The sequence below is a fragment of the Tasmannia lanceolata genome, unplaced genomic scaffold, assembly GCF_043159265.1.
Source record: "Tasmannia lanceolata isolate RefF3 unplaced genomic scaffold, GAP_Taslan_0.1 ptg000011l, whole genome shotgun sequence".
Taxonomy (NCBI): domain Eukaryota; kingdom Viridiplantae; phylum Streptophyta; class Magnoliopsida; order Canellales; family Winteraceae; genus Tasmannia; species Tasmannia lanceolata.
In genome coordinates, this window is record NW_027518688.1 from 15627962 (window position 1) to 15640111 (window position 12150).

A 12150-nucleotide genomic window follows, 5' to 3' on the forward strand; every position below is an offset into this window, starting at 1 on the left:
TTCTTTAACGTCGTGGCAGTAATCATTGCCGTCTTATCTTTTGATGTTTGATATCTCAGGAAAGCATGGTCAGGATTTATCCAAGGCCTTTGCAGTGGGGCTTCTAGTTCTGATGGCAACCCCATTGGGGGTTCCAATTTACGCGGCGTGGAAATCATGAAAAAGGTGGGAATTGGATTTGGAATGTCAGATTAGTGAGAGGCTTTTGATTGGCGAAAATGCGGGTTTGGAGAAGGAAGGAGAGAAAGAAGAAAGAGGAGGTTTGGGTGTGGAAATCAGAGAAGATCACACGATTTTGGATCGGTTCCGGTACAGTGTCAGAGTATTTCAGAGTATTTCAGCAAGTAATTTCTCTTTTGATGATTCTTCTTTCAGAATGATGTTTATACTATATAGTTACCGAAAACTTTCTAGTTGGTTAGGAAGCTCACTTCCCTGAAAACTCGCTTCGAAAGCTAAGTTCTTCTCACTTCCCAAATTTAGGAGAAGCGCATGCTTCCTTGTGAATGTTAAACAAAGGGGTACACTTGTGAAGTATAAATGATTAAATAACACCAGCTTTAACCGTTTAAGATTTTTGGTTAATTGGCTTTTTCACATGGTATCAGAGCTATTGCTTCATGCCATGTCCTAGGTTCAAAACCCCGCAAACACCAACTCTAAGAGCTTAAGCTTTTGGAGTAATTGGACGTTTCAAGCAAATCCGAAATTTCAGATTTCGGTTGGGACCGAAACTGAAATTTTTTGAAATAAAAAATAAAAAATTTCAGAACTTTTGGCCGAAATTTTGAGAAATGCAAAATATTTTTAAAAAAGATTATTATTTTTCCAAAAATTTCACCGAAATTTAGTAAATAATATGCTAGCATCCATCGCAGAAGGGATTTCGCAGATGGGCTGTTGCATGTGAGAGCAGCCACACAGGCCCACTTTTCAGCAGATTTTGTCTTCATTCATGAGGTGGCTGCTCTCACATGCAACAGGCCATCCGTGAAATGCCTCCTGTGATGGACGCTAGCAAATCCCATATTAAAATATGCCTTTTCTTTGGTGTACCTGATTTGGAAGGCAGAAAAGTATACTGAAACCGAAATTTAAAACCATTTTCCTTGCTCTTCTGTTCATTTATCCATGAATTATCTTGTCCAGGAAGGCTGCGACACCGAGGCCCGTATGGAATGCAGCTTCTCAGATTCTGATGGCTGTTGGGTACGCAATGATGGCCATGGCCTTGCCGGGATCTTTACATATAGGCTGCATCCTGTCGGAATTTGCTACGGTGTCCGCCTCGCAGTCACCGTGCCAATAGCATCCCAGCTCTTCGGTCTCAAATACTACGGCCTCATCTACAACATTCTCATCTTAAATCTCCCCCTGGGATCCTTCCTCTTCTCCGGCAAACTCGCCAGTTTCTTGTACGACGCTCAGGCGATGAAAATGCCCGGCGGTGGAAACACTTGCGTCGGAGCTCACTGTTACAGGCTGGTGTTCTCGATCATGGGTCTTGCGTGTATTATCGGATTTGGGTTGGATGTTTTACTGGCATTTAGAACAAAGAACTTGTATATGAAAATCTACATGAGTAAGAAGTTGAGAAAAGTGCGGAAGGAGCCTGAAACCATGAAAGGTTGAAGGGTTAACCGTTTTGATTCTGTATCACGTTATGTACATTAGCCTCTGTAAGATAGATTGCGATATCTGTAAAGTAGGCCTTGATTTAGAGAGGGTGATTCTCAACTGTAATTGATCCCATTTTTCAACAGAATTTCATTTTTCTCTATTGAGCAGATCAGTCTTTGTTTAATGATAAAGACAATCCAAGTGGTCAGGGTAATTTCGGAATCAAGATTTGACGGGGAATTTATATGACCTACGTTCAATGGGTAAAAATGAAGATGTAGGGTGGTTGAGAGGAGCACTGAATATTTTGAGGGGTATTCCTTAGTTTCATTCCCATGGTGACAGTGTTATTTTAAAACCTTATAGTCGGATCCCTCTTGGATCTTTGTGTTAGAAGTTTCGAATCCTAGAAATTGCTAGCCTTATGTGGCCTTTGCATTGAGGCAATTCTATGTTTTGGCAACTACTCACTAGGTTTTGGAAGGTTCTTAATCTTGGGCTCCAAATTTTGCACTGGCAAGGTGCTATTCTTGCTATTATTGGACCCAAGATACCAAACAAAAGCTGCTTTATGGGAGCTTTCTTCTCTAATAAATATGGTCCCTCTTCCTCTCTATTATGTTTTCCATCTCTTGTAAGAGAAAATTCACGTCAAAAGGAAGGTCTCCCATTAATCGAATAGAGAATAGAAGGAAGAGAAAAGCAAGGGTCATTTCTGGGTTGGTTTTGTGCTCGGGCAAGCGAAGGCTCTTCATCGGATTCAAAGGATTTGGAAAGCATCAATGGCACTATCTAACCCTCTTAATATATGATGAGTTTTTCTCTGATTTGAATGCCAAAGATCCAAGGGATCGATTCCAGTGATGTTAGTTTAACACTTTGGCCATTAAAAGAAAAAAAAAAAAAAAAAAACTCATGCCATATGAGGAGAGAAAGAGCTTTACCATTCACGTCGGTTCCTTGATGAATAGATTCAGATACTTGTTGGGGCCTTCCTCCTTGTCCATGGTTGTGTAAGAAAAGCCCTAGGCCCCCCTTTGACCCAACTCGGTTGATGGAAAATCCATGTATTAGGTATGAGAATGCTCTTCAAATTGAGCACTTTTCTTCTAGTCTTGGAAGAGGGACCTTGGGGGCATTTTATTAGTTGAAGAGAGTTTCCATCAAAGTTAGTATCATCACCAACATGAATGTCATTTAACTTTATAGTCCACTTTATGTCTATTATAGATATTCTGCCTCTTTTCCTCTTTTATAACATCCATTTTTGTGCACAAAACTTATAATGGAGTAGCACATAAATAAAAACTTAAAGTGATCACGGTACAAATGTCTAAACATTCATGCGGACTCCCGCTATTTAACATAGTCAGCCTTATCCACCAACTTGCACGCTACATGTTCCTTAAAGAGTTTAGGTGATGAGCCTTTCGTCATTGGATCCTCTAACATAAGTGCGGTATTGATCCTGAATTATTTCCCTAACAACAAGATACTTTAAACTGATATGCTTATACCCATCTCCTTATCTGTTGTTCTTAGAAAAGAAAAGCGCATCGGCATTATCACAGTAGATTCTCAGCGGCTTCCTAATGTAGATTCTCAGTGGCTTGAAACCCTGAGATAAAATTTCGCAACCACAATGCTTGCGCCGAAGCTTCTCGGCATGCTATAAACTCCACTTTCACAGTGGACAAAGCTCTCATTCCCTGCTTAACACTTCCCCATGATATGGGTCCTCCCGAAAGCATGAAAATATAACTTGGTATGAATTTCAATGTGTCCCGACAATTGGCAGAGTCAGAGTCGGAATAGGCAATCACTTGAAGGCTATCCGTTTTTTTCTAAATGTGAGCATGCAGTCCTAACTCCCTTGCAGGTAACACATAACCTTTTTGGCAGATTTCAAGTGATTCATACCAAGACCACTCTGATATCTGCAGAGCATACCCACTGCATAGGCTATGTCTAGACGGGTGCATACTTCAGCGTACATAAGACTTCCTATTGCTGAAGCATAAGGAATTTTCTTCATTTGCCTTGTCAAAACATGGGAGTACCCATATCATCTATGTGTTAGTTGTCAAGGGTAGATTGATAGCCATCCTTGTGCGTGCCCATGCTAATATTCTTTGTATCATTCTAATTTTATTGGGTGTCTTCTGGTAATCTCCTTCTAGAATAGAGAGAGATAGAGACACATAACCTTTTAAAGGTTTTTTAGTAATTGAGTGAGAGGATGCCACCTCGGTAGACAAGGGACTGAAAAATAGAATAGCGGGCGAGTAGTCATCTACCGTTTAAACGCACTAGCATGACACCCAAGTTTACGAGTAAACTTTTGTATGTCTGTCAAAATGTACAACACATGCCAAGATTCCTAATAGTATGTTTTCAGTTTAGTGACTTCAGTCTAATCGAAAGAAGGGGAAATGTGGTGTTTAAGTTGGATGAGATTGTTGGTACATGTGAAAGAGAGCGCAACCCAATAAGTAGCTAGGTTCATAAAGAGGTGGATATATCCAATACTCTGTTACGAATTTAGGGCGACGAACAGCCCTCCGCAGTGACCCGTTAATAAACCAAACACAAAAGTGTGTTTCTTGTTTTGTGTGTTAACACTATGCAATTTTCTCAAATAGATTTGCAAGAACAAGATAAAACAAAGTGCAGGACAAACCACAAATAAAATACACAAGATTTATGCGGTTCACTACAGTGTGTGGCTATATCCACGAGAGAAGACTTCAAAAGATTTTACTATGTAGAAAATTAAAGGGGATTACAAGAAGCACTCACCGGATTACATAACTACAAAACTCCCTCCAATCACACGAGACACGAACTCGGTATGCTCTATGCCATCTAGGATCCAAGCGCTAGGTTCCCTAGTTACCCGTGCTTCTTCTTCTACATTCTCTTCCGAAGAGAGATTCAAAACCCAAACCCTTCAATTCCGTGTTCTTGAAAATGCTCTCTCTCTCTTCTTGAAGATGTTTTTCCACTTTCACTTTTTTTTCACCAAGTCATACACAAGCCTTGTTTTAGTAAAGAATAGTCTCCAAAACCTTCAATGTTTCCTATGTGAAATAGGATTTACGGTTTGCAAAACCCACTAGATGGGACTCTTAATAAAAGAGTCCCAAGAATCTCAACCGTAACATACTGGACAGATATTACTATCGTCAAAGGGATCGTAATGGGCTCCTAAATGCACAATTCCTCGGAAATATTACCTAGATTATTACAAAATGCATAGTTTGGTGCCTTCAAGTATGAATTCAAGCGAACTATTCAAAAAAAAAAGTATGAATTCAAGCGAGATCTTAACGTATACTAATCTGACTGGAAGGAATCAAATGTAAGAACATTAGAAGTAATCGCCTTCAATAACAAGCCAGAAGGAGTCCGGGAGTGAAGGAATCCCTATCATTGAAGGTTTGCAAATTCCATTGAAGGAGTCCAAGAGTGCACGAAGGGCACACGGTTCTTTTTCAACATGTAAGGAGATTGGCTAATAGCAATGCAAATCGGTTGGCATAAATGTGAGTCGGGAAAGCTCGTTTAGACTTCTTTCTTGATTTTCCTATCTTGTGTACCTTTCACTTATTTGTGGCTTTTGGATTTACATTTTATTTTGTATCTTGACCACCTCGGTTGTTGGTTTTTTTCCCATTTTAAACATAACACTCACCATTCAAAAAAAAACATGTCAGATAGGAAAGAATGAGTCTCTTTACTTGTTTTAGTCATTGTTTAGAGGAATCATCCAGCATGAAATGTATAGACCGAGCTCTAGTGTATGTATTTTCATCAACGCCGTGGTGACTATCTAATTTGACCCTCAACTGGTAGTTGTGACTTGCGAGGTCACAGTTCCTGCTCATAATCAAAGTGTAGCAGATAATAGTAAACAATTCAAAGTGTTGCAATAACATCAACTTTAGTTCAGAATTCAGTAGAGTTTGAATATGAATATGTGGGAATAAACAGATTCATTCAGACACGATATCTTTATTTCATTTGAAAACATAATGACTGTCTGAGGAGTTCAACAAAATTGCCAATGAGTTACAGAGGTTGTCAATGGATGGTTTTGAAAAGTATAAAATAAATCATACTGACCATTGTACCGACAGGTTACGATCTTGATAAAGTGCCCTTTGATATTACATTTGTTGGGCTTAAATGCGGCAAACCGGGATTGGTTGGGAACACTTTGAGAGGAAAAAACCCTCTTTTGATGTAGTTCTTCAATCATCTCAAGAATTCTAGATTGTCTCTTCTGCTGATTAAGCCATGAAATCTACTATTATCCCAAAAAAAATGCAAATGATATTACTTTAACAGATGAAAAGGATGGAAATTTAATGGTACCCAGAAGCAATTTGGTTGAACATGGAGGCCCTTGAGACTCATATTGTAATTCTAGGGAGCCATAGGAATATACATGGAATAAAATTCAAGATATAAATATAATACGATTTAATTGTAGGTTCTCAAGTCGGTTTCCCTACTGGTTCCCATAACATTTTTCTTTCAAGACACTGCATATCTGTAAAAGCATTACCCAACAACTCAATCCAAAATAGTACAAAAGATCAAATTGCCTATGTACTTTGAAAGGAGGAAATGAGTCCGGGCAATCAGTCTCACAATATTAGCTGGAATTGACCTAACTATCTGATTTGATCTTGCTGCCTATATAATGCAAGCAGATAACATTTATGTTTTGCTAATAGGAGAACAAGAAAAGATAACTTTCTGACAAACGATAGGGAGCTTTATTGATCATAAGCAAACTATAAATAACGTTAAGACAAGATCAACACCCAAATACAGAGCTTATAACACTTGACACATTGCTCAAAGCTTGTCCATGTCATTAGATCACAAGTAGGCTTCTTTAATAATATGTGAAAAGTTGGGTATGAACCACCTATGAGAATAACCTGTCAAAATAAGGTGTTGCCTCCCAATGACGACAATGTCGCAAAAGAAGTAGGACCTAAAGCAACATAATGATCATAATAACCTAGAAGCCGCCAATGACTCCAAAGACCAATTACAGAATTAGGAAAATCCCAAATCTGATAAAAACAGGTAAAAGAAATGTCATATTTCAAAAAAAAAAAAAAAAAAAAGCAATCAATGATGAGAAGTTGTTTTGTCTTTATCAAGTTAGAAGGAAAAAGTTGCGATGGGGAAAGTAACTCACACTATTCTCTGTCATAAGAATCCAGCTACAAGGCATACACAATATAAAGCTGACATGTGTTGCATGGATATGGATTCGCGTGTCGGGATCCGACATGGATTCGAGGTGTCGGATTCGGCAAACCCCAAAAAATAGGATATGTGGATTCGGTAATTTTTATTGAATAAAATAAATTTTTTTAAAATTAAAAATTTAAATAAATATGTGTGTATTCATGAAAATTTTGAGGCCGGACGGTCGAGGCGTTTTTCGATTGAGAGTTGAAGAAGGGGGAAGGGGGAAGGGGGAAGGGGGGTTGATGTTCAAGGGTGGAGGTCTAGGCGCTAGAGTTTTTATTAAAAGGGTACGAGGTGTGCTTTTATATAAAAAAGTTTAGAAGAAAACATGTTTAAGGAGAAATATACAAGATTCACATTTTACAAGAGACAACAATGTGTCGGATTCGCCCGAAAAAGCAGGATTTGTGCGGGACACGGCTGCGAAGAATCCAGGTGTGTCCCATTTCACGTGTGGAGACGTGTCGACACAGATTCGGAATGGGGGGCAAAGAATCCATGCAACACAGAAGCCGATGCCCCTGGAGCTGCCACAGAATAAAAGAAAATTTTCTCATGAGTGTCATTTCTGCTCAGCAGGTAAGTTGGGATTAAACCCCAAGTAAGTGTTTCTACTAGTGGGTGCTAACTATGAGTATCATGCACAAGGCTCAAACAAAAGAAACACATGTTTTCAACAGCTATCACCAGAATATAGGGAACATATCTATTTCGAAATTGAAGGGGTTACATAATCCATGAACCATATCCATTTCATATTTAAATGCATCTAGAAAAAGACCCAAAGAAAGCCCAGCCTTCCAATAATTAAACATGGTGATCAAATTCCTAAGCTTGTGAACCAGAGGAAAAGAAGCCCTATACATGAGGGCTCCAATTGCCTCCACCACAACCACAGCCAAACCAGCAGATAGAATGTCCCAGTCACCTGTTTGCCCTATAACAGTGGCGAAGGCAGTTGCACAGTAAAATCCCACCAAGAAAAAGAGTACCTTCATTGGAAAACCCTTTTTGATCTCCTTGATTCTTGCATTCAACTTAATTCGGAAAGCTTGAATAGCTCTAACCAGACGAGTTCCTCCATTAGTGCTACTGCTACTCTCTGAAGGGTCTGATCTGCCACCGTCCACACTACTCCTAACAGACCAGCCCACCCTTCTAAACAAAGTCAAGAAAGATTATCAGATTATGCAAATGGATTAATTACAACAAGATAGGATCCAGCAAACAATCCTAATAGCCATGCTTATTTTTAGAACTGCCAGGTTAGCCTTGTTTTTATGGATAGCAGAAGCATACAGTGTGTATAGATAAAAATTAAACATAAGAAAATAAAAAGGAATTTATGCCTTAAAATCATCAAAGAACTCTGCCAAATCTCAAAAGGATGATCAGAAATATATTAAAAAAATTTGATAATACTTGAAATGATTTGTTCACAAAATCGATGAGTCCAGTAACTATGGGATATATCTGCAAATGGGTATCAAATCAGGTTTGGAAATCAAGGATATTCTAGCATTTTAGCTCAGAAGATACAGTATAAAGTATAAGTGATAACAAATGCAAGGTTAAATTACAGAACATATCAATGTGTTGACTAGGAAACAAATTGTGATTGTAGGCATCACGAGAAAAATGCATGTGCATTAATCATTTTTCCAGCAGGCAGGAAATTATCATTCATAAATGCAAATGCCCAAGGTTTCCAGCCACTTAAATGAAAAAGTGGAGGTGTTTCAATATGTGCATGACAAACCAAAGGAGACAAAATCACAAGAATATCTCCTCGGTTAGAAGAAAATCATCATAACATAATTGTGAGATATAATCTCTATTACAAGAAATACGAAGTAGAATTTCCAAGAAACTTTAAAGATCAAAAATTTACCTGGAACGATAGAGTGAAGGCAGAACCGCATGATAAAAGCAAACGCTAGGATAGAGCCTCGAACTAAAAGTACAGGCAGTCTTCTGAAGGCAACCCACAAGAAGAAATCTTGATCTTAAAAGTTTAGAACATGGAAGCATGATACTTTTTGGATAATGGGGTAAAGCTGACATTTTTGTTGCCACCACCATACATGTACCTGCAAGTGAAAATTCAACTTTTTTGATAAAAGGAAGATCAACAACAAGTGTAGTAATAAAAAATAATCTAACCTTTCTCAGCTTGTCACATGAGAATCGTACCAATAAATTTACACAAGTAAGATATAGTTTAAAAAATAACAAAACACGGATATGTCTTTTACAGAGAAAAGGAAGTATTACATGTACATGCATGATGCATCCTAAGAGTCCTAATTGCATCTAAGTCGCTTCACCTTTCTTTCAGCCTAAGTGTATCCTGTTCCATGCATTATTGAATTATTTTTTGCCCAATGGGCATATCTATAAGAATATCTTGAGAAGTGAGATACATAGATAATTAAATATCTTGAGGTTTACTACCACACTTTGGCTGTATAAGGACGGTGAGAACCATCCTAGAGAAGAGAACTGCATGAGAGACTATAATACAAGGCATCCATGGAATGGAATCCAGAGTTCTCAAGGCCTGATGATAAATCCAGCAACAAAGGTCTAGCATGAATGAGATGCTTAAGTATTGCTTACAAGAGATTCAAATGATGAATACCAAAACAAGATGCTGAGAGCTGAGACCTTAGTTATTGATTCAGTTCTGATGAGCATTTTGTTTTGCTTGATAGGGCAGAACGTTTTAGTTATTCGTCCATTCCAGTGTTCTGTTCTGCAACATGCGCTAAGATAGGTGGATTCTTTTTTTTAAACACATTTTACTGCTTAAAACAACTCCTATGTGCATGAAATTGGATCTTGATGAGCCTAATTAATATCAAATTTAGCACAAAACATTAATAACACTCATAATTCATCATACTAAAAGCCAAATATAAACGATGCGTAGGGTTTTGAGGAAGAAATGAGCTTTTCATAAGTATAAAAATGAAAGATTTTGATGTATTTTGATGTCTTTTTAACCCCTACCCACTCGTTAGATAGGGTTAAAGATAACAAATGCCCTTCAAACCATAGTTTCAAAACTCCCCCACATCATCGTGGACTCCCCTACTCGACTCCACTTTACCATGGCCACATTCAACGTTTTGCCCTACGAAATCTAAAAACTCCTTTGACTCTCCCGAGTAATGACCACATCAACCGAGTACTCGGCCACATAATGCCGAGTCACTAAGGGTTTTCTTCAGCCACGTTTCGACCCACATCCGCGTTTTAAAACACTGCTTTGAAGGATTACCAAATGGCCACTAAAAAAAATTGACACACAAATAGAAGATTAAATTGCCCGAAATTCTGCTCGGTTTCGTCATGAACAAGCTGTTTCACCCTATTTCACTCATTTCGAGCAACATAGACCAAATTGGACCGAAACAGAACGAAGTTGACCAGATTTTTTGTCTGGTCAATATTAAATCATAGCTGGTGATTGTTGTCTTGAGTATGTGCCGAGAGTATCTTCCAACTGAAAAATATTTTTTGAGTGGTCAGAATCACTTGTATGGTGTGGGAAAAGTTGGGAAGAGTTTCAGCCCTGCAATGCTGCAACCCTATATATGACTTTCGCAATTGAGCTCCTACAAGACAGTGCTTGGCTACACGCAAATCAGGATTCTTGCAAGGCTCTGGCAGTGGATCATATCTTGCAATTTAAAATTATCTGGTACTTCTAAACATGAGTATTAAGCTAATGAAACCTTCTCATGTTGGATGAGAACCAGCAGAATGTAGTTAGCACCAAAATGATTAACATCCCATCAAGAACTGCAGGGTGCATTGATAGCTTATAAATGGCCTGTTCCCCCTTGGAAAGGACAGGAAAACAGTCATCAAATAAGGCAAATAGACAAGGTCTTTCGTCAATTGAGGAGCTCTTTGGAAGCAATCAAAATGGATCCTTGTTTGCATATGATTGCTTTTAATTTAATCTTATTAACAACTGGGATATTAAGGCATCTCTGGAAGCCATTAACTGTATCATTTCTAAAATTATTGTGACCATTATTTACAAATAACCATATTTAACTTAACCATTTGAATATGAGATTATATGCAAATAATTTCTAGAGATATCCAAAGAGGCCTTAATTCTCAAAGACTAATTTCCTATATTGGGTCAAATATACTCTCAAAGAATAAGCAAAGTGGCCCTACCTCCCAAAGATTAATCTCCTATATTGGGTCGAATATACTCTCAAAGAAAATCCAAAAAGGCCCTAACACTCATAGAGACTAATTTTCTAGAGATACCCAAAGAGGTCCTAACTCAAAGACTAATTTCCTATGTGTTTCTGCATATTATAACCATACCCATATGCTCCAAACATGTAAAACAATGTCAATTCTATGTTGGGTCGAATCAAAATGTCATCTTATTCCCAAATTGGGTCCCTGATATTACTAAGAACCCAATTATGGATTTAAGGTGAGGTTTCTTCTACTGTGATGTTCATTTCCTCAGTAAAACAACATCATGAGAAGCTAACGAAAGAAGAATGGAATGAAAATGAAAAAGAAGGAAAGCGGAATTCTACAATCCTCAGAACAGAGAAATAGAGAAAAATGAAATAAGAATCATGGTGAAACTGACATACCCGAGAAGCTCAAATTCGGGTGAAATTTTAAAATCCTCAATCTGTGGCGACACAAAATGAACCTTTGAATGGGAAGAAAGAGGGTGGGTATTTCATGATCATATTCTACAGAATATTGGAAAACACTTTGAAGACAGGATTCTGTATTGCATAAATAAAAGGGGAAAATACAAAAAGATCAAAACTTAAAATGACGAAAATACCCTTATCTTAGGGTTAAATTTTAATATAAACACCATCAACACTAATATGATTACCTCCCAGAAAAAGAGGGTGTCTTGGAAACACAAAGAACAAGGCTCTAGTCCCCCGGTAATTAAATCATACACACTTGTCTCACGGTTTGTTCCAAACAGCCAATCCAATCTTGCCATGTATCCCTTTATGGTATATTTGTCATTTGATACCAGATGAGGCAATGTTGGAAATTTTAAAGAATTTGAAAAATCAAAAGTGATTTTGCCTTGTCTTTAAAATTTAGAGGGAAAGATTCAAAATTTGATTTCCCTTTTATTTCAAAAGCTAGTGACTTTTGAGTGCTTTTTTGGGTTTAAATGAAAAAAAAAGATTTTTTAATGCCCAAAACGGTTCCATTTTACCCATTAATTGCTAAATGTTT

The 12150-nt window shown here is 37.8% G+C and overlaps 2 protein-coding genes across 2 annotated transcripts; one reads left to right on the forward strand and one right to left on the reverse strand.

Moving 5' to 3' along the window:
- Positions 1 to 1744, forward strand: LOC143886179 (protein NUCLEAR FUSION DEFECTIVE 4-like). Its single transcript, XM_077390133.1, has 2 exons — positions 1 to 344; positions 1150 to 1744. The coding sequence occupies exons 1-2, from the start codon at positions 219 to 221 to the stop codon at positions 1630 to 1632; spliced, it is 609 nt and encodes a 202-aa protein (XP_077246248.1). The 5' UTR covers positions 1 to 218; the 3' UTR covers positions 1633 to 1744.
- A 5418-nt stretch (positions 1745 to 7162) lies between these two features.
- Positions 7163 to 11658, reverse strand: LOC143886180 (uncharacterized). Its single transcript, XM_077390134.1, has 4 exons — positions 11532 to 11658; positions 8786 to 8984; positions 7887 to 8052; positions 7163 to 7421 (listed from the first exon to the last, which is right to left on the reverse strand). The coding sequence occupies exons 2-4, from the start codon at positions 8974 to 8976 to the stop codon at positions 7248 to 7250; spliced, it is 531 nt and encodes a 176-aa protein (XP_077246249.1). The 5' UTR covers positions 8977 to 8984; positions 11532 to 11658; the 3' UTR covers positions 7163 to 7247.
- Positions 11659 to 12150: the final 492 nt, after the last annotated feature.

Coding starts and splice junctions, on each gene's coding strand:
- LOC143886180 (XM_077390134.1), bottom strand. CDS start 8,976: ATGGTGGTGGCAACAAAAATGTCAGCTTTACCCCATTATCCAAAAAGT. Junction 8,053..8,785: donor CCTTCACTCTATCGTTCCAG/GTAAATTTTTGA, acceptor GACTTTGTTTAG/AAGGGTGGGCTGGTCTGTTA. Junction 7,422..7,886: donor AAAAGGGTTTTCCAATGAAG/GTACTCTTTTTC, acceptor ATTCTGTGGCAG/CTCCAGGGGCATCGGCTTCT.
- LOC143886179 (XM_077390133.1), top strand. CDS start 219: ATGCGGGTTTGGAGAAGGAAGGAGAGAAAGAAGAAAGAGGAGGTTTGG. Junction 345..1,149: donor ATTTCAGAGTATTTCAGCAA/GTAATTTCTCTT, acceptor TATCTTGTCCAG/GAAGGCTGCGACACCGAGGC.